We start from the raw sequence: 27,709 nt of genomic DNA on the forward strand, positions 1-27,709 counted from the left end.
CACATCCCCCCGCCAGATGCAGCCTCTTTAGGGAGGCCATCTCTTTTCCCCCACATGTTATATGTCATATGTGTCCTCCACTGCTAGTGTCCATCTCCCAATTCTTGGCCTGAGGGGAGCTCAGGCCTCTTGCTGCTGGTTGGTCTTTCCCCATCGGCCTCCTCCCTTCGCATCTTTCTTTCCCCAATCACCACCCCGCCTTGGATGTTCTACTCCCTCAGCTTCCTCCACTACTTCATTCCTGTCTCTCCCTCTCCCAAAGCAGATAAAAGATGAGGGGATGAGAGGGAGTGTCAGAGAAGCAGGGGCGAGAAGAGGAGGCAAGGAAGGGCGGTGCAGACAGGAGGAGCTGGGGATTCTGAGCGAGTGGGAGGAGGAGGACCGTTCTTGGGGGAACTGCAGGTGGGGCGCGTATTCAGGGTACTGGGGTGTCTAACTGGGGGTCTCGCCGGGTATGGAAGGCGCGCAGACACTGGGACCTCCTCGCTCCGGACTCCCACTTCCAGCCTTCCCAGCCGCAGCACTCCCGCGAGCCTTCCCACAAGGGGCGGGGCGAAACAGGTGCGGTTGCCACGGCACCCGGGCCGGGGCAAGCGGAACAACCGGCGCTCGCGAGATTTGGAATCGGCAAATGGGAGGTGGGGGAGGGGAAGACGTGGCGCAGAGCGCGTGGGCGGGGCTCCTCCTTCACCCCTTCCCAACTCTCCGCGGCCCCGCGTGGCGGCGGTGCGCGCGCCCGATCGCGCGGCCCGGCCCTATAAAGGGAGCACGGCGAGGCGCGCGCTCCACTGCGCAGAGGGTGCTCCGTGGGCCGTGCCGTACGCCTGCGCAGTGCGGGCCGCTCCCCGCCCCCTGCCCCGCCGCTCCTCAGCCGGCAGGCCCGGCCCAGTTTCGGCTCCTCGCCCTCGCCCGGCTCTCAGCCGCCGCTCTGCCCTGCAGCAGCCAGCCCGGCCTCCGGCAGCATGTTCAGCTGGGTCAGCAAGGATGCCCGCCGCAAGAAGGAGCCGGAGCTCTTCCAGACGGTGGCCGAGGGGTTGCGGCAACTATACGCGCAGAAGCTCTTGCCCCTGGAGGAGCACTACCGCTTCCACGAGTTCCACTCGCCCGCGCTGGAGGACGCTGACTTCGACAACAAGCCTATGGTGCTCCTCGTGGGCCAGTACAGCACAGGCAAGACTACCTTCATCCGGCACCTGATCGAGCAGGACTTCCCCGGGATGCGCATCGGGCCCGAGCCCACCACCGACTCCTTTATCGCGGTCATGCATGGCCCCACCGAGGGCGTGGTGCCGGGCAACGCGCTCGTCGTCGACCCGCGGCGCCCTTTCCGCAAGCTCAACGCCTTCGGCAACGCCTTCCTCAACAGGTACCCACCCTTTGACCCGGGGGGCAGAGGGAGTGGCCGGGGTCCCGACCGTCCTGTGACCGCCGCCCCCGCTGTTCTTTGTCTCCGAGGCCCCCGCGAGACCCTTAGCGACCACTCCCTGAGACTGGGTCCCCTGCCGCTTCCCATAGAAAACCCTTACGAGGGGGTCTGCGAGTGCGCGTCGCCGGCTCCCCTGGCTCTGTCACCTCCTCCCCCGCCCCAGAATTTTCCAGGTTATCGGTTTAACTCCCAACCCCCCTGGCAGATCCCAGACTCACTACTACTCACTACCCCTGGACGCACCTAATTCATTCAAACCAACCCCTTCACCCCTCCCTTCACGGGTCTGTTTCTTAAGTGTCACGGAAAACTACGGTGAAACTTTTAGCCATTCCCTTTGCTCCTGTGCTGTGCTGTGCCTCCCCAGGGACCGGTGGGAGAGGATCTGCTGTGGCCTGCTGAGTTTGGGGCGGCCTGCAGAAGCAGCAGACAGGGCGAGGACCAGCACTTCTCCCAGGGGCAGTTCTGAAGGTCCCGTGCTGCTTTAGGGGTTTCAGGGGTAAGGGTCTGTGCTGCCAGGCGGTGGGCCCTGGAGCCCTGGAATGAGATTCCGGCTGCTTAGACTCACTAGGATGTTCCCTAACCTACTTGGGCCTCAGTTTCCCCAGTTAAATGGGTAAAACCCTGATGAGGGTAATTCTCCGAGGTTCTAACCTTCACGATGCTATGAATGAAATGCATTGGCCTCCTCTCTCAGGAGTGCTACAGCCAAGTTCACTTTTCTCTAAAGGAACTCCAAGGTCCTGCTCAATGGGGATTCTAAAATCCCTCCCCCCACCCCCAGGGGACATACCAAAGGACTTCACAAATTTGTCATTTCTGCCAAACCCCATTCAAGGAGTGACTCCACATGCCTTTCAAAGTCTCGTCTGGGGAAGAGCCTAGGAAAGAATCCTTGACTCTTGCCTTCCAGAAGGTCTCCGCCCTGTATGATCACATTCCTTTCCAGACACTGTCCAGCCGCACAGGGTAGACCAGCGTGCCCTCGATCCAGGCCAGTGACCAGGCCTGCCTCTGTGCGCAGAGTTTACCTTTAACGGAGAAGACAGGCAGTCTTCTGTTGTCTTTTTGCCTCTCTCAGGCATTTAAACCTGTCTTCCTGTTTCACGGCTGATGGCGTTTGTGAGTCAGGGCCAGAGTAAAGCCCTTTGGGTGAGACTCCTGAAGAGGCAGGGCTCTCCTAGCCAGGAGCCCGCCTCAGGTTTGAGAATTGTTGTGCCTGTAGGTAGGCGATTGGCTGGCTGTCAGCTGGTGGGGGCCATACGGTCCAGTGGAAAGTCTGGCTGCTGTGCTGGGAATTCCAAGCATTATTAGGTCTGCTTTCCTGGAGAAATTTGGGAAGCTTGAAGGAAGGAGCTACATGTCCTGCTGTCCTTAGGTGTCCACTTTTGATTGTGAGAGGTGACCTTTTTTGTAAGGAGAAATGGGCGTATGACCTGTTTTCTGAATTTAGAGACCTAAAGTTTCAGAGCTGGGAGGGATCTTAGACATCAGCTAGGCAACCCCTACCTCATTCAGGAGACGGCGGCTCTCAGAGCCTAGCTGATTTGTCGAGTTCACGAGCCGGTGAATGCAGTGCCAACTGTCTGCCTTTGTGCAGCCAGTTACCACCTCCTGCTGCTTCTCCCTGAAAAAAAGAGCATTTCAGGGGTGCCGGGTCGAAGAGAGGCATCCTGATGATGCCAGTGCCACAGGATCCGAGAGCCACACTTTTATTACCTTCTGCCCCACTTCATCTCCAGAGGGTCCCAGAACACTAGTAATGAATGGCCCTGCCGGAAGGGGCCCCATCAGCCAAGGGTTGGGGTGTGGGTTTGCACTGGAGCTGAGGCCCCCAGCTGTGTCAGCCTGTGTACACCAGCACCGCCCAGCCAGCCGGGGCACACAAAGGGGGCTTTTCAGTGGCTGACACAGCCTCTCTCGCACTCTTAAAGAGACTTATTGAATCATGGACTGGACTTTCCGGCCTCTTCCCCCTAAGTGGCTGCTCTAAGGCTAAAATCAGAGAGAGCAGGAGGCAGGGCGCAACCACGGTATCCTAAGAGTATCCTGCGTAAACTCATTGCGAAACTGGTAACTTGTAGCTCAAGATGAAATCTGTGCGTCCTTGTTGGTGAGGAAACAGGATAGGATGCATCTGTACTGCCTGCTCCCTCTCATATTTTCGGCCTCACTCCCCGGGCTTTGCAGAGCACCCGATCCGCAGAGATGTTAACTTACAAGGCCCTTCACAAGGCATTTTTATGTATGTTGCTTCTCAGAGCCAAGTCGTCTTGTTTTGGTTTTCTCTCCGCTGACTCCTTCCCCAGCAGGAGCCCCAGGTCGTGCAGTTCTTTACAGCACATGTGCTCTGCTGCTGGCACGGTGAGGATGAGGTCCAAGGTTTCTTCATCCTGCGGGTCAGCTGCTTCTGCTCTGTTGTGCTTGCAGGCAGTACCTCTCACCCTGGCCAGCTGCCCCCGCCTCTGGGCCGCGGGTCACTTGTGGTGTGGGACCAAAAGGGGAAGCTAATCATGGCAGATTCCTAGACAATGGGTCAGTATTTTCTTTGCTCACAATACCTTTTCCAGAGAAGTTTTTAAAGGAGCCTTTTCTGTGTCCAGTCAAGAATCTCTGCTATCGGTTGGGATAGCCCTTGTTGTTCTGGGCTGTTCTAAACTCGGTGGGAACTCAGGCACACACAGCTGAGCCGTGGTCCGTGAGTTGCCAGCCTCTCTGTTTTTCCTCCTTCTGCCTTGACGTTGAGAGAATGGTGTCTGTATTTCCCTGCCCCACCATGTACCAGCCTGCGTGGTCCCCTGGCTGTCAGCGGCTGCCCACTGCAGTCCCTTCACCTGAGCAGCTGGGTTGAAGGGAGGGCTGGTCCCAGCAGCAGTAGGACAGGACCGTCTCGTGCAGCGTGGAAATTTAGCCAAGCGGTTGAAAATTTTAATATGGAATTCCAAGGTCTCAGTTGTTACTCTTCTCTATTCCTTCTGCAATTGTATGGTGACCCTAGGCTTGTGCAGTTTTCACTAACACGTCAGCAACTTGAAAGTTGAATTCTCGAGCTCTGGGAGAAAAGCTAAGTGAGGGAAGTGTTGACGTGGGTCAGTTGGAGCCTGCTGGTTGGATTCCCAGTTAAAACAATATATGCAATTTGCTGGTCACCCCTGGAAACTTTTTTTTTTTTTTTTGGCCTTGTGGCTTGCGGGATCTTAGTTCCCTGACCAGGGATGGAACCCGTGCTCCCTGCAGTGGAAGTGCAGAATCCTAACCACTGGACCGCAGGGAATTCCCACCCCTGGAAACTTAAGACAATAGAAAACCTCCTTTCCGTTCCTTTCTTCTGGAAAGGAAGCCAGAGGTGGAGACGAAGGAGTACAGAAATCACTGCTGTCCCATCTCGAGCAGCGATACCCGAGTCTTGACATCTCTCTTCTGGGCTCTTGCTCTCGTGCAGGTTCATGTGCGCCCAGCTGCCCAACCCAGTCTTGGACAGCATAAGCATCATCGACACTCCCGGGATCCTGTCTGGAGAGAAACAGCGCATCAGCAGAGGTAAACAGGCTCTGACACAGCCCAGGGCACCTGGTGTAGTCAGACGACTTCCATCTGTGACACGGACCAAATGCTGCCCAAGTCTCTCCCAGCCCAAGTGAGAACCCATTTTACATCAGCCTTGTATCTGCGTGGTACGCCGAGCCCAGTGGGGGCCGGAGCTTGCTTTTTCCTTGGTTCCCTTTGCTGAGGTTACAAGAGCCGTCAGGGTGAGACAACAGCCAGTTTTATGTGGTTTTCAAGCTTCCCAGCCCCTGGGGCCTTCTGGAAAGGAAGGCAGGATCCTGGCTGGCCGTGAGGTCCCAGGAGATTGCTCCGTGTCTGGGCTTCAGATACCTCAGCCAGCATTGCTGTTCTGAATGAGCCCTGGCTCCCCTGGGGCTCATTCACCTTAGTTTGTGTTTAAAAGCTTTGCCTCCCAGAGCTGTATAAATTCCTAGTGGGTCCAGCAGGACTGTGAGAGAACAGTTTGACTTGAAAGAGCCACAGCCAAAAGGAGAAGCTAGCAGGAATTTGTTAAACATGTTGGGCCTTGGAAATGTGTTTAAATTTGCTTAAATGCTGGTCATCAGTAGCCTCCCTGGGTGCCGCGCGTGGCGTAAGGTTTTCATGCGGAGCATTAGGGCATCAGGCCCATTCTAGTTGCGTAAACTCCTGTCTTGAGTGTGCCAAGCTTTTCTAAAGATCTGGTTCAGGATGCACCTGAACTGGGTTATATTTCTGCCGCTGCCCCTTTTTGTAGAAGGGAGGGGAGCCTCGCGCCTGAATGCTCTCTGGGAGGAGCATGGGGGCCGGCTAAGAGTGGAGCCTGCAGCTGCAAATGTAAAAATGAAACAAGATCAGACTCAGAGGGGGTTGAGGACAAGTGGCCAGATTTGTTTATCATTAACTTGCAAATCTCTCCTGTACCCCCTTTCCCTCCGGGCCGGCCGCCCAGCATTAGTGAGCTTTGCAGCTGAAGCCAGCAGCCTGAGATTTGGGAGGCAGTGTGTCTCTGCTGAGGCTGTGAGGGGGTGGGGGCCCCATTTTCAGTGCTGAGAAACCCTGCTTCTCTTTTTTTCCCCCGGCTTGTGGGCCCCTGCCAATAGGGGATTGCATCAGAGCATACTGAAACTGCTCTCTGTCTCTCAGTCCGGTTTAAACTTTTATGTTCTCCACCCCGATGATGCTGACACATCTAGGGGCGGCAAAGGGCCAGTTTTTTCTTTCTTACTGCTGTTATCGTTCTAACCTGGTTTTAAGAAAATGCCTGATAAACAAGGCTTTTGCCTTGTCATTTGCCAGAGCAAGGCTAGAAAATCTGAACAAGTTACTCTTTTCTTTTAATAAATTTGTTTATTTTATTTATTTATTTTTGGATGCATGGGGTCTTCATTGCTGCGCACAGGCTTTCTCTAGTTGCGGCAAGCGGGAGCTACCCTTTGTTGCAGTGCGCGGGCTTCTCTTTGCGGTGGCTCCTCTTGTTGTGGAGCGTGGGCTCTAGGTGCATGGGCTTCAGTAGTCGTGGCACGTGGGCTCAGTATTTGTGGCGCACGGGCTTAGTTGCTCCACGGCATGTGGGATCTTCCCGGACCAGGGATCGAACCCATGTCCCCTGCATTGGCAGGCGGATTCTTACCCACTGCGCCACAAGGGAAGTCCCTGAATTAGTTACTCTTAAAGAGAAAGACCCACAAAAGGGAATTTATTCTCCATCTACCTCCAGGATTGAGCTATCCTGGAGGGACTTTCTTTGAGGTTCTGTAGAGTTATGTCTTTAATGACCTGGGGGAATACGCTGGGGAGGAGTTCTCCCAACTGGGAGCTATCAGATCAGATAGGTCAGTTGATGTGAACACATCTTTGGATAAGGGACAATAATAGCTCATAAAAAGAGGCTTATCCTCCCCCAAATGCCACACTCCTTATATCCTTCAGAGCTGGCAGTTAAGGTGTTTGAGGGAGGTCTTCCCTGGTGGCGCAGTGGTTAAGAATCCGCCTGCCAATGCAGGGGGCACGGGTTCGAGCCCTGGTCCGGGAAGATCCCACAAGCCGCGGAGCATCTAAGCCCGTGCACCACGACTACTGAGCCTGTGCTCTAGAGCCCGCGAGCCACAACTACAGAGCCCGTGCACCACAACTACTGAAACCCGTGCGCCTATAGCCCATGCTCCACACAAGAGAAGACACCGCAGTGAGAAGCCCACGCACCGCCACGAAGAGTAGCCCCCGCTCGCCGCAACTGGAGAAAGCCCGTGCACAACGAAGACCCAACGCAGCCAAAAATAAATTTTAAAAATAAATAAATACATAAAGGTACTTGAGGGAAAGGCTTAGGGTCCTTATGGCCACTGTTGAACTCAGAAACAGCAGTTTTCCACCAGTGCTGTGAAGTTCCCCTGCTGGGCTGTCTTTGACACTTCAGCCTGGGGCCTTAGCTCAGCAGACTGAGGAGTTGGGAGTGTCTAACACTGTCTTGCTGCAAAGAGTATCCTGGCCCTGCCTGCTGGGGTGTTTCCCTCCCCTGCCTCCCCTTCCCTCTGCTTCCTTACCGCATTAGTAGAAAGGCAGGCAGTGGTGTCCAAACTTGCTCTCTGTGGGACAGGCACCAGAGCAGTGCCTCAGCGTGCTCTCCAGTCAGATGCAGGGTGCATCTCACTGGTGGGGACCAGACAGTCCTGGCCCGCAAGTTACCCATGTAGATGGCAGATACTTGGAGGAGGAAGCCAGCAGGAGACTGCCTGTATTCCCCCGCAACCCTGCTCCCTTACAGTGTGGCCCCTCTGGGTCCCTGGCAGCCAGGGACCTTCCCCCCACCCATCATGGGCAGGAAGAAGGAGGTTGGCTTAAAGAAAAGTGCATCACTCTCATTGGAGGAGGGCTTTCCTCCTGTGCAATAGAGATCTTTCCTTCCATAACCCTAGAGGTCTTGGTTTAAAGTATTCTACTAACAGTTACCAAGTTGGGATTTACCGTGGGATGTGTTTGGAGTCAGCGTTTTATCAGTGGAGAAGAAAGACCATGGGGCGGTACCTCTTAGACGTGCTGGGTGTGGCCTCTGGGGTGGTGTTCTCCAGGTGGACACAGAAGGGGTAGGTCTCTCCTTCTTGGAGACCCCATTCATCTGTCATTGCAAAGGTCCCATGTCACCTGGCAGAGGAAGTCAGAGTAGGACAATGTGTTCCAGGCTCCCTGGCGGCCACCTCTCTGCTCCCTTTGCTGACGGTGTGGAAGGCAGGTGTTTCCCTCTCAAAAAGATTGGGCCAACAGAAAATGTGTGTCCTGGGCAAGCGGCATGCATTTCTGTGGTCTGTCGACCTCATTCCCTGGAAGCAGAGCATCCTTCTGGAGGCTGCGTAGACGTTAGTGTCACTAATTACATTTACTTCCAGTTCCCACCCTCTCTGCCTAGCCCCTCCTGACTTTTTCCCCTTTCCCCATGGTGCCTAATGTGTGCAGGAAATACTGCGTGGAAAGATAAGGTAAGGCCTGAGCAGGCACAAAGCAGTCAGGATACACCCAAGGCTCTGCAAGAGACCCCTGAGAATTGCTCCAGGGAAGAGTAGGAGCCTCTGTGGGGTCTTGGGCTGCGCTTCCCCGTTGTGCTCATCTCCTGAGTGCCTTTAAAGATAAAGTTCTCTTGTGTCAGCAGAGAAAGGTGACCTGCGGGGACAGTGTTCATTCTTGGATGCTGCCCATGTGACTGATAAAGGGCATTCCAGAGGGCAACCGGGGCCCGGCGGAGCTGGTGCCTTGGGCTCCCAGGCTGCTGGCCGCCGGCCCAGTCGTGGCAGGACCTGGGAGGGAGCAGGTCTTCCCATGTGGGTCCTCTGTGGGCAGCGGTCGGAGGCTCTTTGATGGAAGCTTCAGCCCGGGGGCAGGGGCCTGGCCAGGGCGCCCCCGCCATTGTCACTGCGAGGCTGTGAGCTGAGCTGTAACTTTTGGGCCTCGTTTTCCCCCATGGGAGTCGAGTCAGCAAGGTCGAGTTGTTTCAGCTTGGACTAGGAGACGGAGCCCGGCCAGCCTCATGCCTGGCTCTCTGCTGGCCTCTGCCATGGGAACCAGCCCCACTCGCTGATCGCAGCAGCTGCATCTGTGAGGAAGCTGCTCCTCTTCAGATGAGGAAACGGAGGCTTAGCAAAGTTAAGTAGCCCAAGAGGACATAGGCTAGCACAAGTTGGTGCTGGGATTTGAACCCAGCAGAGTCCGTGCTCACGCCTCAGTGTGCTGAAGACCGGTGCTCTGGGCTGAGGAGCTCCGAGAGCTTGGCTCGGAAGATCCCTTAGCCCTGCCAGGCCGGTGCTGTGCCGGGCTCAGCTCTCCCGGAATGCCCAGAGGCCACACTGCTTCTCTCCCCGCCCGAGATCAGACTCCCAGTCCAGAAATGGGCCTGAGATTCAGGGCTTTGAACAGCAGTGCTGAGACCTGCTTTTTTTCTCCCTATTCTCTGCCTCCAGCTGGAAATTCCCACCCCTGCCCCCCCCCCCCCCAGCCATCCATGGACAGACCTTAGGAGCCCTGGCTATGGCTGGCCGTTCCCCTGGGTTGTCCCCCCTGCTGACTATCCCTGGATCCCAGGCTCCATCCAAGCTCAGGAGCCATCTGGCTTAACAGTCGGGTAGGGGCTCCCTGGCCCAAACCTGGAGCCCTCTGACCCACAGGTGTCCCTTCCTGCTGACCACCTCCTGAGATGCCCCAGCCTTAAAAGCCCTCCATGCCAGCGTTTCACGAGGGTTTTCTGCACCCCAGAGAATGGCTCCATGAGGCTGCCTTAAAAGCCTTGTGCAAGGCCGAGCACAAGGCTGAGCCCTGCGTCCCTCCTGGGTTCCCAGCACCCTTAGCACAGATGACGACAGAGGTTCGAGTCCCAGATCAGTACTTAGGAGCTGGGGGCCCTAGGGAGTTGCTGCACCCCTGGGAGCCGCATCAATAGAACAGGAATAGCAGTACCAGCCTCTTGGTTCTTGTCAACGATTGCACGAATTTACGTGTGTTAATAAGCTCCTACTCTCGTGCCCACTGCCCAGTTCAGTGTCCAACAAATGTCAGCTGAATAAAAGTACACTGAAAAACCCAGCGATTCTCAGACTTTGATGAGGAAGACCTTTGTCTGAATAACAGCTCGTGGAGGCTGGAAGAGGGGGAAGCGTTGGCTCAGCAGGGGCTTCCCTTCAGACTCCAGGACCTCCTCTGGTGGGGGCCCAGCCTCCGCACAGCTACCCTCCTCAGGGCCTTCCTCTTGTCGCCTCCCCACCAGCCCCCCCACTGCCCCTGTCCAGCTTTTGGCCGCTCTGCCCGCGGGAGGTTGGACCAGCCCCTGCTGGTGCCCCACCTGTTCCCTGGCAGCTGCCTGAGCGCCTGCAAACGCTCGGTTTATATTTGGGGTACGAGGCATTCTTCACGCGTTAGAAGCCATCGTTGCCTACACACCCATCGGAATCTGAGCTTCTTGGGCCCAAATACAAATCCTGTGAGTAAAGGACCGCAAACGTTTACAAAGCACTTACGGTGGGCCAGGCACTCACTCGCTCACACAGCGGAAACCTGCCGTCTTCACGTTGCAGTTGAAGAAACAGAGGCTCGGAGAGTAGAAGGTTCAGGCCTGATTCCAGAGTCCTTCTGCCCTTCCCCCTGGTCTCCCCTGCCGCTGCCCCCCACCACCCCGTCCTTTGTTGCTGATTTCTAGGCCAGATTTATTGAGATCTGTGTTATATACGGTAAAATTCACCCAATGCACCAGTCGTGTAACCACCACGACAACCAAGATACAGAGTTTCCATCACCCCAGGAAGTCCCCTTCACCCCTTTGTAGTCCCTCATCAGGCAACCACTGATCTTTGCCCCTAAAGTTGTGCCTTTCCAGAATGTCAGAAATGGAATCAGACAGTGTGAAGCCTTTTGTGTCTGTCTTGCACTTAGCATGTGCTTTTTAGGTTCATCTTTTCTTTGAGAGTCTGCCATTCATTCCTTTTTGTAGCTGTTGTACCCTGTGATACGGATGTACCATAACTTGTCATCCATCCTCCTATTGAGGGGCATCTGGGTTTCCAGTTTGGGGCAGTTTTGAATAAAGCTGCTATAAACATTCGTGTAGAGTACAAATTTTAATTTCTGTTTCTTTTTCTTCTTTTTTTTTTTTTGGCCGTGCCTCGTGGCATGTGGGACCTTAGTTCCCTGACCAAGGCTTGAACCCGCTCCCCCGCACTGAAAGTGCGGCGTCTTAACCACTGGACCGCCAGGAAAATCCCAATTTCTCAGTTTCTCTCGGGTAACTGCCTAGACGTGGGAGGCCCCTTTCTCCCAACCTCTGTGCCGCTGGAAGGGTCCTTCCCTTAAGAACTTTAGCTTAAGGAAGCTCAGAACAAGTCCTCACGGTGTAGATTCTTAGCTCTTTAATCTCTCTTGTGCTCCTGCACCCCTTCCTCCCGGCCCCGGCACGGGTTAAGCGTGGTGATGGGAGCCGTGGCAAGAAACGCAGAGGCCCACGCAGGTTGAATGGCAGGAAACAAAAGTCGATTGGAGACAAACCCTCTATTGTTTGCATTCTAGAAACTTCTGGAATGTCTGAAGCAGCGTTTCCCCCAGCTACCGCAACTACCTGTGTTTGGAGGGTGCTGGGCTAGGGTGAGGACACATCACAACTGCTCCCCCTTCACCTCGGTGTCGGAGGGTGGGAAGGCAGACCCGGTGAGGAGGGCAGACAGCACTGCAGAGGCAGGACCCCTGGAGCACCCGGGCCCTGCAGGAGGCTTGGTGGGAACAGAGCCAAGGTGAGAGGCAGGCTTGGGCCTCCCGTCTACACAGCCCGTGTAAAATATGCATAACGTAAGATTTACCATTTTAACCTTTTTTTTTTTTGCGGTACGCAGGCCTCTCACTACTGTGGCCTCTCCTGTTGCGGTGCACAGGCTCCGGACACGCAGGTTCAGCGGCCATGGCTCACGGGCCCAGCCGCTCCGCGGCACGCGGGATCCCCCCAGACTGGGGCACGAACCCGCGTCCCCTGCATCGGCAGGCAGACTCTCAACCACTGCGCCACCAGGGAAGCCCCATTTTAACCATTTTTAAGTGCACGGTTCAGTGGCATTAAGTACATTCTTATTGTTGTAGAAACATCACCACCATCACCTCCAGAACTTTTTTTCTCTTCTCAAACTGAAACTCTGTCCCCATTAAGCTACAACTTCTCTCCCCCTCCGCAGCCCCTGGCCCCCACCGTTCTACTTTCTGTCTCTGGATTCCACGTCATACCAGTGGAATCATCCCCTGTGACTGGCTTATTTCATCATTTCATAATGTCTTCAAGGTCCCAGAACTTTCCGAGCCAGAGCTTGTCTCTTATCAGTGCTGGCTTTTACTCCCATCGCAGGGTCAGCCCTTTCTCTCCAGTTAACCCCCTCCGGCTGTGTTGTCTGTGTCCTTTGTGGGTGTCCGCACCTCACAACTGCCCCTCCTGAGGTGGCTGAAGCTGCAGCATGGTGTTCGCACCTGGTGCGTGGCTGTGGTGTCCTCGTCACCGGGCGCCCGTGCCCTCCTGCTTCTGCCGAGGAGTTGCCGTGCATTAGGTGACGTCTGATGCCTGGTCCTGCCGCTGAGGCCAACCTCTAGGTTGGCCCAGAGCCTGAAGGCCCAGTGCCTGGGGCAGTGCTGGGGGTGGGATGCTCCCCTCTGGATGTGTCCCTGGTCCCTGCACTCGTCACCTGCCGCCGAGCCCCAGGCTGATGGTGGCCGCTGGGCTGCCTGGCCAGTGTGGGGACTCGGTCGATGCTCTCTTGGTGCTGCAGATGTGGGTCAGTCCAGCCCTTGTTGCCTGTGGAGACACGCGGGCTGAGTGAGGGGTTGGCGGGCTGAGGGGTGTCACGTGGGCCTGGGGAGGCTGCGGCCATGTGGTAGGACATGGTCCTCCACCTGTGATGACATCGCACGAGCCCGAGCCTTGTGACCCTCTGCATGACCTGTGGGCGTGCTTGGCCAGCCACCGGCTCTCTCTCACCAAAAGTGTGAGCACTTTCCATATAAACAGGAAATTTCATTCACCTACAAAAAAATGGGCTTAGCTCTGTTGGCTCCAACTTGAGGTGTTGGTGAGTAACTGGGTTTGCAGGCAGGGCCGTGCGGGGCGCTCGCTCTGGCTGGGGGCTCGTGGACCCGGTACCTCATTCATAGGCTCCTCCTCTCTCTCCTCCTCCCCCTCCCCCTCCTCTCCCCCCATCATATGCACCACCACCACCCCCGCTGCCACTGGGGGATGGGAGAAGTGAGGCCACACTGGGTGGAGTCAGGGGGTGACCTCGGCTCCCTGCATGCAGTCCTCACTCCCTGGCCAAAGCTAACTTGGCCTCGAGCCCAGCCCATCAGGGCGCCCCTGTTCCCAGTCCCCCGGGTTCAGCATTGCTGCCTCCCCAGCTGTGTGAATCTGCGGTTTGAACTTGCGGTGGTCTGAGGACAAACAGTCTGACGAGGGGAGAAGTTGAGCCTCATTGTTGCTGAGAGCAGCGGTTCATTCCTGAGTCATCGTTTTTTCAGCGCTGACCTGCCGTTCCCAGAGCTGCCGTTCCCAGAGCCGGCCATAAAAGGCGGTGGCGGCGAGGCCGGGCTGGCCCTGCTCCCTGCCCGTGTCCCTTGGCCTGCTCCTTGTGTCCAGGGACGTAGGGACCTTGTACTTTGGAACCAGCAGCCTGGTGGTGGCTGGTGGCGGGCGTAGGAGTAACCTGGCCCCTGCTCCTTGCCTTCCCACGTCCTCTGAGTGTGGGGAATCTGGTAGCCCGGCCGTTTCCCTTGTCTGCATGGGCCTCTGGAAGACTGATGGCTCCCCTGCCCAGGCTCAAGTTCAGGTTCACAGGGGCTTTGCTGCCACCAACTCCACTGCTATGCTGTTAAGAAGTTAGGGACTTCCCTGGTGGCGCAGTGCTTAAGAATCCGCCTGTCAATGCAGGGGACATGGGTTCGAGCCCTGGGAAGATCCCACGTGCTGCGGAGCAACTAGGCCCATGTGCCACAACTACTGAAGCCCACGCGCTTAGAGCCCGTGCTCTGCAACAAGACAAGGCACAGCAAGAAAGAGTAGCCCTCGCTCGCCACAACTAGAGAAAGCCCGCGCACAGCAACGAAGACCCAGCGCAGCCAAAAATAAATAAATATTTTTTAAAAAGCAGGCTGTTTCCCCCTGTGCTGCGACGGGAACAGGTTGCCCTGGAGAGGCCGCAAGCTAGATCCACAGAAGCCATGCATTCGGGGTTTTCCTTGAGGTTCGGTGTCTTGCCATGAGGACAACACTGGCCTCCAGCCTCAGAGCCAGGCTGATCATTTGTCACCTTAGTTTCTGATCAGTGATGCAGCCCCAGCCCCTCAGCCCTCGTTCCAGGGGGCCCTGCCTCTTCTCCCCATCCTGGGCCTGCCCGACCCACGGGTGTCGCTCTGGTGCTGGGGCCTGTGCTGGGAACGTGTCACCTCATTTAATCCTCCCTGTGATCTTAGGAGGAGGAATTATTATTTGACTTTTACAGAAGAAAAAGTGTTAACTCCGAAGTTAAGAATTTGGGGTCACAGAGTCAGTGGCTGGAGCTGGGAGTTAAATCCAGGGCTTTCTTACTAAAAGTCTGTGTTGTTTCTGAGTGCTTGGGTGCAGGGAGAGGCCTGCAAGGCTGCGGCTTCAGGCGCGCAGACAGCTCTGGAGCCCACTTGGACCTGGGGACAGGGCGGCTGGAATGTTTGTCTAACCAGGCACAGCTTCACCCCAGGCACGCCCCACACGGCTCTCTTAAAGTACTCCCCACCCCCAGGGGGTGTTCCGGCCGGAGTGGAGGTGGCCTCGTGGGCTGTCTGTGGACTCCCATTCAGCCCCGGAGGCTTGGCGGGATGGCTCAGCCCACGCCTTACAAGAGGGGCGGTGAGGGCTGCCCTCCCCGTGGCTCCTTGAGTCACTCTGGGCCTTTTGTTGACACTTGGTCCTTTTCTTTGGTCTGCCCTCTACCTGCTGCTTTTCTGTTTCCTGCCATCTAGAGAAGGCATGTCTAAATCCCAGCCTGGTGGCGGTGGAGGGTTGGTTTTGGCCTGCTTCTGGGCAGCGTCCCAGGCTCTTCTCTATAGGAGTGGCTCTCTGGCTCCTTCTCAGGGGCATGACTGTGCTCTGGCAAGGACGCAGTGGTTCCTAAGAGGGCCAGCCTGCATTGGGGGTGTCCTGTGGCCTGCCGGTGAGGAAAAAGGGGACTTGCCCGGAGTCACCCAGAGAGATGGCGGCTTGGGGGCTGGGACCCAAGCTTCCCAAAGACCCTTGGGCCATTGTTTCCACATGGTCTACTATTCCTTAGTAGTCTCAAAAGATGAGAAACAATTTTCTCTTCCTCTGGGGACAGTGCAAGAAGTGGAAACACTTTGAGGTGGCATAATTGTAAAACAGGCTACAAATGAAACCACTGTTGCAGAGACCCACAAATCCATGGGCTTTTAAATCAGGTATCTGACAGTTTGTGTGAAATACAATGGTCCAAGGCCATCCTGAACCCAGGGTGGTTATTCCAGCTCCTGCCCTCACATCTGCATTCCAGTCCTTGGGAAGGGAGAAGAGGACAAAGGGCTGGTGCACCTTTTCTTTGCTTCTTCATTTCTGCTGCAGAGAGGCTGGGAAATGCAGTTTTAAGCTGGGGGGCCGTGAATCGAGCTAAAACTAGACAGTTCTGTCAGCAGTCCTGCTGCAGACGGCCGGTTCACCAACGGCCTTAATTGTTGGCAGGAAACAGCACAGAATAGAGTTGGGAGCTGGAGCTTAGTCCAGCCGCTTCATTTTAGAGAAGCGTTTAAGACCTAGAAAGGGGAGGTGGTTTGCAGTACTTAATAGGCCTGTAGAGCAGGGGTCAGCAAACCTTTTCTCTAAGGGTCAGAGTGTTAAATTTTCGGCTTTGGGGGCCTCATGGTCTCTGCCACAACTGAGGTCTGCTCTTGTAGCTCAGAAACAGCCAGAGAGTACAGATGAGCCGGCTGTGTTCCAGTAAAGCTTTATTTATGAAAACAGGTAGTGAGCCAGATCTGGCCCCCGAGCTGTAACTTGTAGGGAATGAATGAGAGTCCTGCAGAACAGGGAGCCCAGCACATAGCACCGGACAAGCAGCAGCTGTAGGTCGTCTTACTGCTGTTAATTGTCGCTGCTGTGCAGGGGCACCCAGCCAACAGCCCCCAAATCTGTTCTTCCCGCCCGGTGTTGAGCTGTGCTGCTGGGGTCTCCTCCTCACTCTTGCCATAGTTCGACCCACTTTAGAGCGTGGACTTCGTGACTTCCCTTGCATTATTTATTCGTTAAGTGCCTCTTCGTGCCAGGTGCTGTGTGGGTGAGGGTGTCACCACGGTGGGTATGGAAGTAGGGGAGGCCTGATGAACCTGCCCTCAGGGCACTGGGCTGTCCACATAAGTACATTCTGGAAATTTAAATGACCGCAGGCTGAGAAGTACCAGGCCAAGTCAGGCACGAGAGCCATCGGACCACCTGGCCCCTGGCGCCCCCAACCCGCCCTTCTCTTCCCGCAGGTTACGACTTTGCGGCCGTTCTCGAGTGGTTCGCTGAGCGGGTGGACCGCATCATCCTGCTCTTTGATGCCCACAAGCTGGACATCTCCGATGAGTTCTCGGAAGTCATCAAGGCGCTCAAGAACCACGAGGACAAGATCCGCGTGGTGCTGAACAAGGCGGACCAGATCGAGACCCAGCAGCTAATGCGGGTCTACGGGGCCCTCATGTGGTCCCTGGGGAAGATCATCAACACCCCCGAGGTGGTCAGGGTGTACATCGGCTCCTTCTGGTCCCACCCGCTCCTCATCCCCGACAACCGCAAGCTCTTCGAGGCCGAGGAGCAGGACCTCTTCAAAGACATCCAGTCTCTGCCCCGCAACGCCGCCCTCAGGAAGCTCAATGACCTGATCAAGCGGGCGCGGCTGGCCAAGGTAAACCCAGGCTGGGGACGCAGCCCCAGGGGGCTCTGGGATGGCCACTCGGGGCCCCGGGATTGGATGCCCAAGACCCAGCCCTGCAGACCCATGGCTGCACTGTGCCACGCCTTGTCTGAACCCATCCTCTTGTGCCCCCGTGGGAGCAGCCTTTTCCTGAGATTCCTTTTAGCACATATAAGCGTCAGATAAGAAGGTATCCCTGTGCCGGGGGCAGCCTGGGGGGTGGAGAGTGGGGGGGATGCTGCTCGAGGGCTCATCAGTTTCCCCCCAGGTCTGCTGAGCACTGGAGTGCACGCAGCATGTGCTGGGTGCTGGGGACGCAGTGGGGACTGACAGGTCCCCACCCTCCTAGCACTTGTCAGCCATACAGGGGAAAGCAGAACACATAAAGAAAAAGAAAGTACGATTTATTTGTATTGTCTCGGGTTAGGCCTGGGATGAGCTGTCCTGGGAGGGTGGGCTAGCCTGGGGGGCCTCGGGCGGGAGACGATGCTTAGGCCGAGACAGGAGGTAGTTAGTGGAGAGATGGGGCGCAAACCTGCAGGCCCAGGGAGAGCGCTGATGGCCTCTGGCCCAGAGGCCTTGCAAACCATCCCTACTCTTCCATGGAAGCACAGGGCCTACTGGCACCTGTGGACAGCATCTGAATTGCTCAGGAGTTTGGAGTCTCAGTGCCTGGCCGAGCACTTCAGCGGGACCCCGGGGGGGCTGGGGCTGGGGAAGGAAGGGTAATGCCGCCAGTGGGCCCTTCAAACACTGAGGAGCAGAGCACGTCCCCTTAGGACACGATTTTGAATAGTACCGCATTGTGAGGCTCCCTTCTGTGTAGCCCAGGGGCTCTGGCACTCTGCCATGGGCCAAACACAGTGGCCCAGGGCACCCTACACTGTCTTGAGGGCTGGAGTCAGGTGGCTTTGGGTGCTCCCTGGCCTGAATAACGAGAAGTGACCCTGCATCCTTTACCCCCGGCTGTGTCTCCTCTGTGGTTACCCAAAGTGCTCCAGGACCAGCAGATTGGAACTCACTAGAAGCATAGGTTCTGAGGCCCCACCTCTGCCCTACTGGACCATAATCTGCATCTGGACACAGTCCCCTGGTGACCTGTGTGCAAAGTAAAGATGCCCGCACCCTGCTCTGGAGGGCACAGGGCTGCACGTTTCTGTAGATATCTCACTTCTGGAAGCCTCCTGATGAGTGGAACTGGTTCTGAGAAAGGAGCCCATGAGAAAATCCACATACCTGGCTTCTGGCCTCAAAGGGCCAAGCGATGTCCTGAGCTGAAGGGGAAGAGGTGGTGAGTGGAGGAGAGACTGGCCTCCTGTTTTCCAGTCCAGCCTCTGCTCAGCCTCAGGGCAGCACAGCTCCCCTCCTTCCCCTCCAGCCCCTCTCCCGGCAGGGCTTCCAGTGCTCTCATCGCTCAGCCTCCTTTCAGGATGGAACAAAGGGCAGATTTCAGGCCCTGCCTGCTCATTTACAGAGATGGTGTGTAATCGCGTGGCCCTTGGGCACATTGAGTCACCCTGCCTGGAAAGCCCCAGCCTCTCCAATCTTGTCCTGCACCTGCTGTTTTGAGACTGTTTCCTTTTCCTGGACTGAGTCTCGCTCTCTCTGCTGGCCTGTGATGGGCAGAGCTGTGACTGTGACTCTGTGACCAGCCTGCTTCCCTGGGGCAGTTCTCAGCCAGGTCGCAGCCCACGGCAGACAAGGTCAGGCCAGTGGAGAGGTTTTTTGGGGGGTGGAGCTGGCAGTCTGGGAGAAGGGGGTGTGAGGCTGGCTGGCTGCAGCCCTCCTCGGCAGGACGTTGCTTGGCAAGGCAGAGGGATTTGAGGGCTGTGCCTTTGCAAGGTTGCCAGAGTTACTGGCCCGCTGTGGGGAAGGGAAGGATGTGCCACCCTTCATTGGCAGATGTCTACCCAAGGTACTGCGTAAAGCCTGAAACATCTGGGGAAAGGCTTGTGGGATTTTCCTAACCCTTAGTCATCCCCGAGGCTGTCAGGATGATAAAGTGGGGCATAACTCAGGCTGTGTTGGAGTTCACGGCACCAGCATCCACAGACGTGTGTAAGCAGGATGGCACGGCTCTGCTCGGCTTGGTAGGAATGCGCTCGGTGTCTCTGATGTGCAGAGGAGTCACCGGGGAGGGGTGTGCGTGCCGAGAAATGGTAAGAACACGGGCTTTGGGCTACGGCTGTGCTTAGCTGTCCCGGGTTACAATCCAGCTTTGCAGGGCGGCACAGGTGCAGGCCACGCTCCCAACAAGGTGTCCAGGAAGCACCTGACACCCACCCCTTCTCTGTCTTCACAGGTCCACGCCTACATCATCAGCTCCCTCAAGAAGGAGATGCCCAATGTCTTCGGTAAGGAGAGCAAAAAGAAAGAGCTGGTGAACAACCTGGGCGAGGTCTACCAGAAGGTTGAGCGGGAGCATCAGATCTCCCCCGGCGACTTCCCCAGCCTCCGCAAGATGCAGGTGCGGCTGCCCCTTGGATGGGAGTGGGTACGGCTGGGGCACTGGGGCGGTGGTTCTGGAGGGAACCCCGGCTCCATGGGGCGGGGCCTCCCAACGTGGAAGCGGCCCGATTAATCACCAGCGCCCCACCCCGATCGGAGAAGTTGACCCAGTCCGTGACACCTCACAGGGGAATGTGGTGACTCACCCGGAGGGGGAGGGGGAGGGCGGGGCTGCGCCAGGCACCCCAGCCTCCTCCCAGTTAATCCTCACCACAGTCCTGCACGGAGGGGACTATTTTTACCTCCGACTTAGAGAAGGGGGAGCCAAGATGTTAAGTGGTTGGGGCCGTGACGCGGTGCCAGATCTTTCTGCTCGGGAACCCTTGCTGCACCCTCCGTGCCGGAGCCCGGGAGGGGCCGACCCAACCCTGTCCTTCCTCCACTCCCACCACAGGAGCTCCTGCAGACCCAGGACTTCAGCAAGTTCCAGACCCTGAAGCCCAAGCTGCTGGACACGGTGGACGACATGCTGGCCAACGACATCGCCCGGCTGATGGTGATTGTACGCCAGGAGGAGTCCCTGATGCCTGCCCAGGTCGTGAAGGGCGGTGCTTTCGACGGCACCATGAACGGGCCCTTCGGGCACGGCTACGGCGAGGGGGCCGGCGAGGGCATCGACGACGTCGAGTGGGTGGTGGGCAAGGACAAGCCCACCTACGACGAGATCTTCTACACACTGTCGCCCGTCAATGGCAAGATCACAGGCGCCAACGCCAAGAAGGAGATGGTGAAGTCCAAGCTTCCCAACACGGTGCTGGGGAAGATCTGGAAGCTGGCCGACGTGGATCGGGACGGGCTGCTGGACGACGAGGAGTTCGCCCTGGCCAACCACCTCATCAAAGTCAAGCTAGAGGGCCACGAGCTGCCCGCCGACCTGCCTCCGCACCTGATCCCGCCCTCCAAGCGGAGGCACGAGTGAGCGACCCCTACTCCCAGCGGCCGGCCAGGCAGAGGCTGCAGGGGAGGGGGGTGGTCAGCAGTTCCCAAGACCACAAAGATGGCGATGTTTCCTCAGCTCGCAAAGGAAAACCACCACCTTTATCTTAAGGCTGCTCCTGGGGAGGCAGGGGTGATACTCGTAGGTCAACGGTGGAATTTTGTGCATAAGAACCATGGATATTTTTAATATATAACGTTAGAGGCAGCGTTGTTTCTTGCCTCCTCCTCCGGCCAGCAGCCCCACACACGCACAGCCTCTGTACCTCCTGCCGGGGAAGTCGCCTGGCTCGCGCGTCCTGCAGCTGCGGCCCGCGTGTAGACAGGGACGCGGCTGTTTCAGGCTGAGTCGCTCGGCCAGTGGCTTCCTTCTCCACCCGGCCCTGCCCCCGCCTCTGCTCCCAGATTCAGTTGGTTCTTCTTGTGCCTTCCTCCTTCCGTTCGCAGCGGCCCCCTGTCCACAGGCCCTGCCTTCGCTCTCGTGTCCCCTGGCTCGACAGTCACACGAGCCAGGCCCAGCTGCCTGTTTGCGGGGAGTCCGGGGGACGGGTGGGTGTGAGAGAACATCTTCCAGAGAAATACATAAGCTAGTTTTTGTTCTCTAAAGTGACACCTTTCATACTTGACTGAATTTTCCAGTAAGTTCCCAGCCACTTGTTCAGAAGCTGTGATTTTTGTCTCCTTCCCCACGCTCCAGCCAGGGGACAGCTCCACTCAGGAGCCATTAGATGTGGGGTGCGTGCAGAGCACACCCTGCCGGAGACCCCAGAGGCGGTGTTTCCTGCTTCACCCTCTCACTTTCCTAGGACATTCTGGTACACCCCTCTGTCCCACCCTTGGTGGGCGGTGGGTCCTCACGAACCTGGTGTGGCTTGGTGCTCCAGCCCGGGCCTGGTGGCCAGACAGAGGGACCAGGGACAGCCCAGCCCCTTCCCTCTCCCACCTGACTTCCTCCCGTTGAGCAAAGGAGGGCGGTGCTCCACGTGGATGTCCTAAGTATAGTGGCCCCCAGGCTGAGCAGCTCGAAACCCGAGCCAGCCAGCGGCCACTCTGCTTTGCCTCCACTGGGCTGTTGGGGGCCTGGACATACCTGTCGGCCAGTGGTCAGCCACCAGGGCCTGGAGCCGTCATCACAGAGCCACTGTGGCGGGGAGGGGGGTGGGGAGCAGGCTTCCCAGCAGGCACGCCCTCGGGGGTCTCAGGGACTCCTCCACTCTGACCTCTGACCCCGGCCCACCCTCCTAGTGCTGCTTGCTAGGCCTCTGCTGGGCCCGAGTCTCCAGGAACTGGCCATGTTACCTGCAGCCTCGGCCCACCATCCCACACCGTGTCCTCGATGGGAATTCACTGTTTACGGTGCAGTGGCTTAACCACACTTGCCTGTGGGAAGGAAAAGCAAACTGAAGACCGGACTTTTTTTTCTTGCATTAAAAAAAGTTTAACTGTGCTGAAGCTGGCCTCTGGTGCTGAGATGTCTCTTCCCGGGGCCTGCTCCCCGCAGTGCCTGCGGGGGCACTGGCAGAGCACTCCGGGGGCCAAGATTCCAGCGGAGACACACTGGCAAGCCTGGCGGGTGAGGCCTGCAAATGGGGCTGACGACCCCCTTTCCTTATGCTAGATGGGGGCTGAGCAGGAATAGTTTGAGGGAAGGATGGGGTGAAGAAGTTGGGAGAGCCTCTGATGACTAAGGACTAGGCTGTGCCCCCCAGGGGTTGGGGGAGCAGGCGCCCCCCCACCCTGTGATCTTCACAGCCTCTCCTTCAACCTGGGCTCCGCCCTAGCTGTGGACAGACAGGTGGGCGCCCATGGGGCTCAGGGCACTGGGAGGGGTCAGGCAGATAGGGTATATCGTGGGCTCCGTGCTGGCCCCAGGGTCGTCTAGAGAAGCCAGTACTTTGAAGGCGGACCAAGCAGGTAACACCAGCAACAAAACTACAAAGGGTGGGGCCAGCCGATGTGGCAGATGGACTGTTCGTACCCACAGAGGGGAGGGTGACAAATTGGGAGCCGATGCCGTGGAAGGGTGCAGATTTGAGGTGCAGTCGGGGGGGAGACTGCTCCAGGCACACTTGTGGCAAAAGGCAGGACGTGAACAGCTGCCTGCGGGTTTTGAGGGCCAGGCTGAGTGCTCTAGCCCAGGTGGCGGGCGTCCAGTCTGACGGCCGCAGAGGCTCCCCACCCTCCCGGCACCACTCACATGGTTCACCCTGATCCTCATGACCCAGGAGGTCAGCATTCTCTCCATGTCACAGCCAAGAACTCAGGTGAGCTTGAAGAGCGAGTGTCACGGGAGGAGATTCAAACCTGGGTCAGCTCAACCCCAGATGGGGCGCTCTGCTGTGCTTCTAATGGGAAATACACTTTCAAAGGAAAAACAAAGCTGATGGCTCACTTCATCCCCCAAAGTCTGCAGCTGTAGACTCAGGTTTGAGAAACGCACCTTGAAGCTTAAATGCCGTCACTCCAGCCCGGGCCCCTGAAAGCTTGGGGCAGCCCCTCAATTTCCAGGGTCACCCGAGACAGGGAGATGCTTGTTGAAGCTGTTAGAACACAAAGAGAACACAGGACCGTGCTTCTGGTCCCCCCACCCCCGCATGTCCCAGCATGAGGTGGCAGGGGGCGGTGAACCCCCTAAGGCTGCCCCAGAAAGTGACTGCTGGTCTGAGGCTGGAAGAGGGGCTGAGGGCAGGCATCTGCCCCCCCGTGCAGCCCCGGAGCTTGGGGCCTGGTTGGGGTTTTACAGGCTGTGGGGGAGTCCTCTCCCGGCCATAAGGGGGTTCAGGAGGGCCAGTGGGGTGCACTAAGGTGTGACCACTCTCCCGGGGACCAGCCCGCACCCCTTGCCTCCTCCCCAGCTCCCTAGCTGGCCAGGGCCCTGGGTGAAAGGCCCCCTCTTCAGAGGCTGGTCTGGGGTCAGGACAGGACTCCACCTGGCTGCCAGCGCTCCTGGCATCAGAGACCTTTGGGGCAGTCTGCCCACCCCGCTGGCCCTTGGGCGCCACCAAGTCTGCGAGCCCCAGGGACCTCAGGGCCCAGGGGACACGGGGGCCCACCCACTGCCTCCGGGCGCCGCACAGCAGCTCTGTTTTACACCTGGAGGTTCCGGGTGAGAGTAATAAACATTTCTTCTGCTCTTTGATAAACCAAGGGTTAATCGTGACTCCCACCCAGTGCCCTCTTATTATCTCACATGGGCTGGTCAGAGGACTTGCTCAAGGCCACCAGGCTGTGGCAAGGTTAGGAAGCCCACCCATCAGTCCTGCCCCACAGCATTCAAAGCAGCACCTCAGGGCAGACAGGCAGGAGTTCGAATCCCAGCTCTGCCACTTGCTGGGGCTCAGCCGTCCTCTCCTCTCCCTTCAGATGTCCGATGCAGACAGTGACCCCTGCTTCCCAGAGGCAGGGCCCATGGATGCCCGACTTGAGTGGCCACCTTTCCTGAGCACCTCGGGGAGGCCGATCAGGGTGCGGGTGAGGGTCGGTGCAGGGAGCCCAGCTCCCCACGCAACTCCCAGAACAAAGCAGGCAGGACCCACCCTTCCCTAAAGCAACTTGCAGACTTGGCGGCGCCCAAGGGCCAGAGGGGTGGGGGCCGAGGGGGCTTGGGCCTGGCTTCCTGTGCTCCCAGAGGGATTGATAATTATAAAGCCACATGGGGCTGCAGCCGCTGTGGCCCTGGAGCCTGGGAGCCCCTGTGGCGTGTTAGAGCAGCACAGAGGTTGTTTTTGGAAGAAAAGCCAGGATGATGAACTCACCATATGTCCACCCATCTGGAGTGTGGACCTTTCAAAGGACACAACCTTGGTGTGCTGGGGTGGGCAGGGAGTGGGCGTGGGTGGCTGCCAAGGACTAGCGTGGGGAGTGGGGACCCTCAACCCCACCGTCTGCATCAGCCCCTCCCCGCAAGCCACCCCAGCAGACACACTTTTTTTTTTTGCTTCTCTTCGCGGCTTGCGGGATCTTCGTTCCCTGACCAGGGATTAAACCCGTGCCCTCGGCAGTGAAAGTGCGGAGTCCTAACCACTCGACCGCCAGGGAATACACACATTTCAGCCAAACCTGGAGGCCTGAGCAGCAGTGCAACTTTACATGAGCTCCCGACCCTCCAACCACGTGCTCCTCCTAGAGAGACAAGCTCCAGCCACTACTGCAGGCCGCTCCCTGTACCGCTTGCCGCCCACTCCTGAGCTGGGGCAGTTCTCTATTGCGTACTGAGACAGAGACCCAGAGAGGCAGAAGTCGCTCAACAGTAGGCAGGGCTGTAGGATCCCACAGCCGCTTCTCCTTGTTCTCTGGCTCCTGGGCCAGGAGTGGGGCGCTGCACTTCCGTCGTGGCCAAGGGCAGGGGCGGCCTGCCATTCTAGTTAGCCCTGCGGGACTATATGCTGAGAGCGGCTTCGGGAGGCAGGACTGGGAGAGGCTCATCCTCAGCCACCTGCGCTGAACCTTGACCTTGGGGAAAGGGGAGCCACAGACCAGGGTCTGGAGGCCTAAGATGTGGGTACAGATGTGACAGACCCTGGAGCCTGCCTTGTGTCTGGGGCCCTCCCAGACCCAGAGGCCTATGCTATGGGGGTCAGAAAACCTGGGTTCCCTGCTTTCCCCTGGGCTCTCACCTTCCTCCTCTTTGGGGTCCCCACCTCATCTGAACCGTCCTTCCCTTCTGCCAGGCCTGGGTCATTAAGCTGACAGTTCCCTTTTCTCACCGTCTAAGACTTTCCTCGGAAGCCTACATAAATCGAGTCCACAGCAGTCTGGCCTTCCCCTGTCCCATCCCCAGAGTCTGGATGCCACACGCTGCCCTTCTGCTGCCAGGCACTGGCCTAGGCCTGGAACCTGGGTAAGGAGCTTGAGGCCAGCACTACCTACCACCCACATCCCACCTCCCACCTCCCCATCCTCAAGGTATTAATCTGTTAATAAGGGAGGGAAATAATAACTTCCTCCTTCTGGCAGGGCCCTTGTGAAGATAACAGATCTGCATTCACTTTGAAATGCTAAGAAGCACGTAGGAATGCAAGTCTGCTGCCCTCAGGGCTGGGTGAGAGCTAATGCCAGCACCTCAATGCCAAAGGGGCTCAGAGGGGAGAGAGGTTATGGAGGAGGTGGCCCTCCAGGAAGCAGTGACCAGTGACCAGAGGAGTGTGAATAAGGACGCGGTGGGAAGAAGGGGATGGTGGAGGTCTCCTGCTCAGACTCATTCATCCCTGGAGCACCCACCCACCCACTGGTCCAGGGCCCCACACACAGGATCAGAGAACAGATCTGCTTAGCAAAGCAGGCCCAAGCGCCGGAGCTGTTTCTGACAGCAGGGGAGGACTGGCTGCTTGTCGAGGCTGGAACAGAATGAGTCTTGAGAGGCATTCTGGCCTTACAACTGCAAAGCAATGGGTAGGGACCCCCTTTTATAGACAAGGAAACTGAGGCTTGGAACAAGGATGTGACAAAAAACGAATACAGGACCAAATAGAATCATGTAGCAGATGGGCGTGGAGTGCCGAGGGCCAGTCCCAGCTCCGCCCCATGAAGACCCCAGCAGGACACAGTTTTTGCTGTCTGGGGCTCCGTTTTCCCTCAGCTGTACTATGTGGGGACAGAGTCTGAAAGGCCAGGGGATGATGGACTTGTTTGACAACTTGGCATTCAGAGAGGCTAAAGGTCACACAGGGAGTGGGCTGGGACCCAGAGGCCTCACCAGGTGGCCCTTGACGGCGGATCCTGGGGGACATGGTAGGGTGGAGGCGGGGGATCAGGGTGTCCAAGAGGGGCGGAGGAGGAATGGCCCATCTTCCACTCGGGACCCTCTCCCTACCTTTTGCTCCCCAGGAAATGGAACTAGTTGGTCCTGTCCTGAGCACCTGGCCCTCCTCTGGTCTCTGGCGCCCTCCTGTGGCTGCAGAGGGTGGGAACCCTTCCTGTGGGCCCTTTCCCTGCCCCGCCCCCTTAAGGAGGGCCTAGAACGCTTCAGGTGAGAGCAGGGAGGGCTCAACACACCATCCCGACCCTTGTCCCTCACCCCCTGCCAGGAGACACAGAGGCAATGACAGCATCCTCAGATTTGGGTTTCAATCCTGACTCCCCTCCCCCACCTGACTGACTTGGGTGAGACAGCCCATTGCACAGACCTTGGGCGCTGCCACAGCGCAAGTCTCTGAGGAGATCAAATGGGAGACCCTGGGGGAAGCCCCCAGTGTGCTGCTAGGGATGCTCAGTTCAGCTCCTCAGAACTTCATAGAGCGCCTCCCCCGTCAACACTGGCAAATCAACCCTGTACGGACTCAAGAAGGTCCCCATCTGAGGGGGGAGGCAAATCTCCAAAGATATTTTTTAATGGAAGAATTTGTTGTCTGAAGCCACTAAAATGCCCCACCCTTTGGTCCCTCCTCTTGGACAGCCCCACAGCCCCATGGCGTCTGGTCCAGCCCAGCTGAAGACAGCTGGACAGAAGTCAGAAATATCACTGGACAGAGTCAGTCCCTCCCCTCTCCCACCTCCTCCAACCCAGCCTCGACCTCTCCTTGGCCCTCACGTTCCAGGCGGGCCTCCCAGGCTTAAAAAGCCTGTGGTGACATTACCAGCCCCGCCCCACTCCAGGGTCTAGCTGCGAGGCTTCCTCACCCTCAGCGCCTCAATTCACCTTCGTCCTTCCCAAGCCTCAGTGTGTCCATCTGCCAAATGGGTGTAACCATCCCTGCCTCACCTACCGGTCTCCCAGGTCGGCTGTAACGATGCAAACAACATTAAATCAGAAACTAGCCAGTTTTTTGGAGGGGGTGCCGAGAGGCCGGCATCCCGGGGAGGGAGCGGACTACAACTCCCATCCGGCTCCGGGGCCGCGGGAGTCCCCAGCCCCTCTCCCCGCGCTGAGGGAGAGGCTGCCCCTGTTCCAGGGGGCGAGGGAAGCTGCAGTGTCCTGGGCATCCCCCACCTAGGATAGGGGCCGGCGAGGGCCATGGTGGGCCTGGGCCTGGGGCTGCGAGAGGATAAGTGCGGCCGTCCGGGCCGCGATGGGACACCCCTTCCTCCTCTCCTCCCACTCCCCCACCCCGCCCCCTCTCCCTATCCCCACCCCCCCACCCCCACCCCACCCCCCCATCCCCCCTACCCCTAACCCACCCCGCCTTCCTTGCTCCGCCCCGCCCAGGAGTTACTCTTCGGGGCCCGCCCCCCCACTTCCTGGCCGGGAGTTGGGCCCGCCCCCGCGCGCCTCCGCCCTCCCACCTTCACCTCCAGTCGCGTCTCCCATTGGCCGGCGCACACCTGCCCGTCCGTCGGGGGGCGGGGCGGAGGGTGGGGCGCGGCGCCCAGGTGAGGGCGCGCAGGCGGCTCCGGAGGAAGGTGACAGCGGGGAGGGCGGGAGGGTGGGGGGAGGACGTGC

The 27,709-nt window shown here is 57.8% G+C and overlaps 1 protein-coding gene across 1 annotated transcript; it reads left to right on the plus strand.

The window, feature by feature from the left end:
* Window positions 1-769: 769 nt before the first annotated feature.
* On the plus strand, window positions 770-20,539 carry EHD1 (EH domain containing 1). Its single transcript, XM_022591543.3, has 5 exons — window positions 770-1,366; window positions 4,869-4,966; window positions 16,466-16,878; window positions 19,190-19,354; window positions 19,790-20,539. Exons 1-5 carry the CDS (start codon window positions 963-965, stop codon window positions 20,312-20,314), a joined length of 1,605 nt encoding a protein of 534 aa, XP_022447251.1. The 5' UTR covers window positions 770-962; the 3' UTR covers window positions 20,315-20,539.
* The last annotated feature ends 7,170 nt before the right edge of the window (window positions 20,540-27,709 follow it).

The sequence above is a fragment of the Delphinapterus leucas genome, chromosome 7, assembly GCF_059928025.1.
Source record: "Delphinapterus leucas isolate spDelLeu-1000000601 "Yukka" chromosome 7, BTC_Dleu_Yukka2, whole genome shotgun sequence".
Classification (NCBI taxonomy): domain Eukaryota; kingdom Metazoa; phylum Chordata; class Mammalia; order Artiodactyla; family Monodontidae; genus Delphinapterus; species Delphinapterus leucas.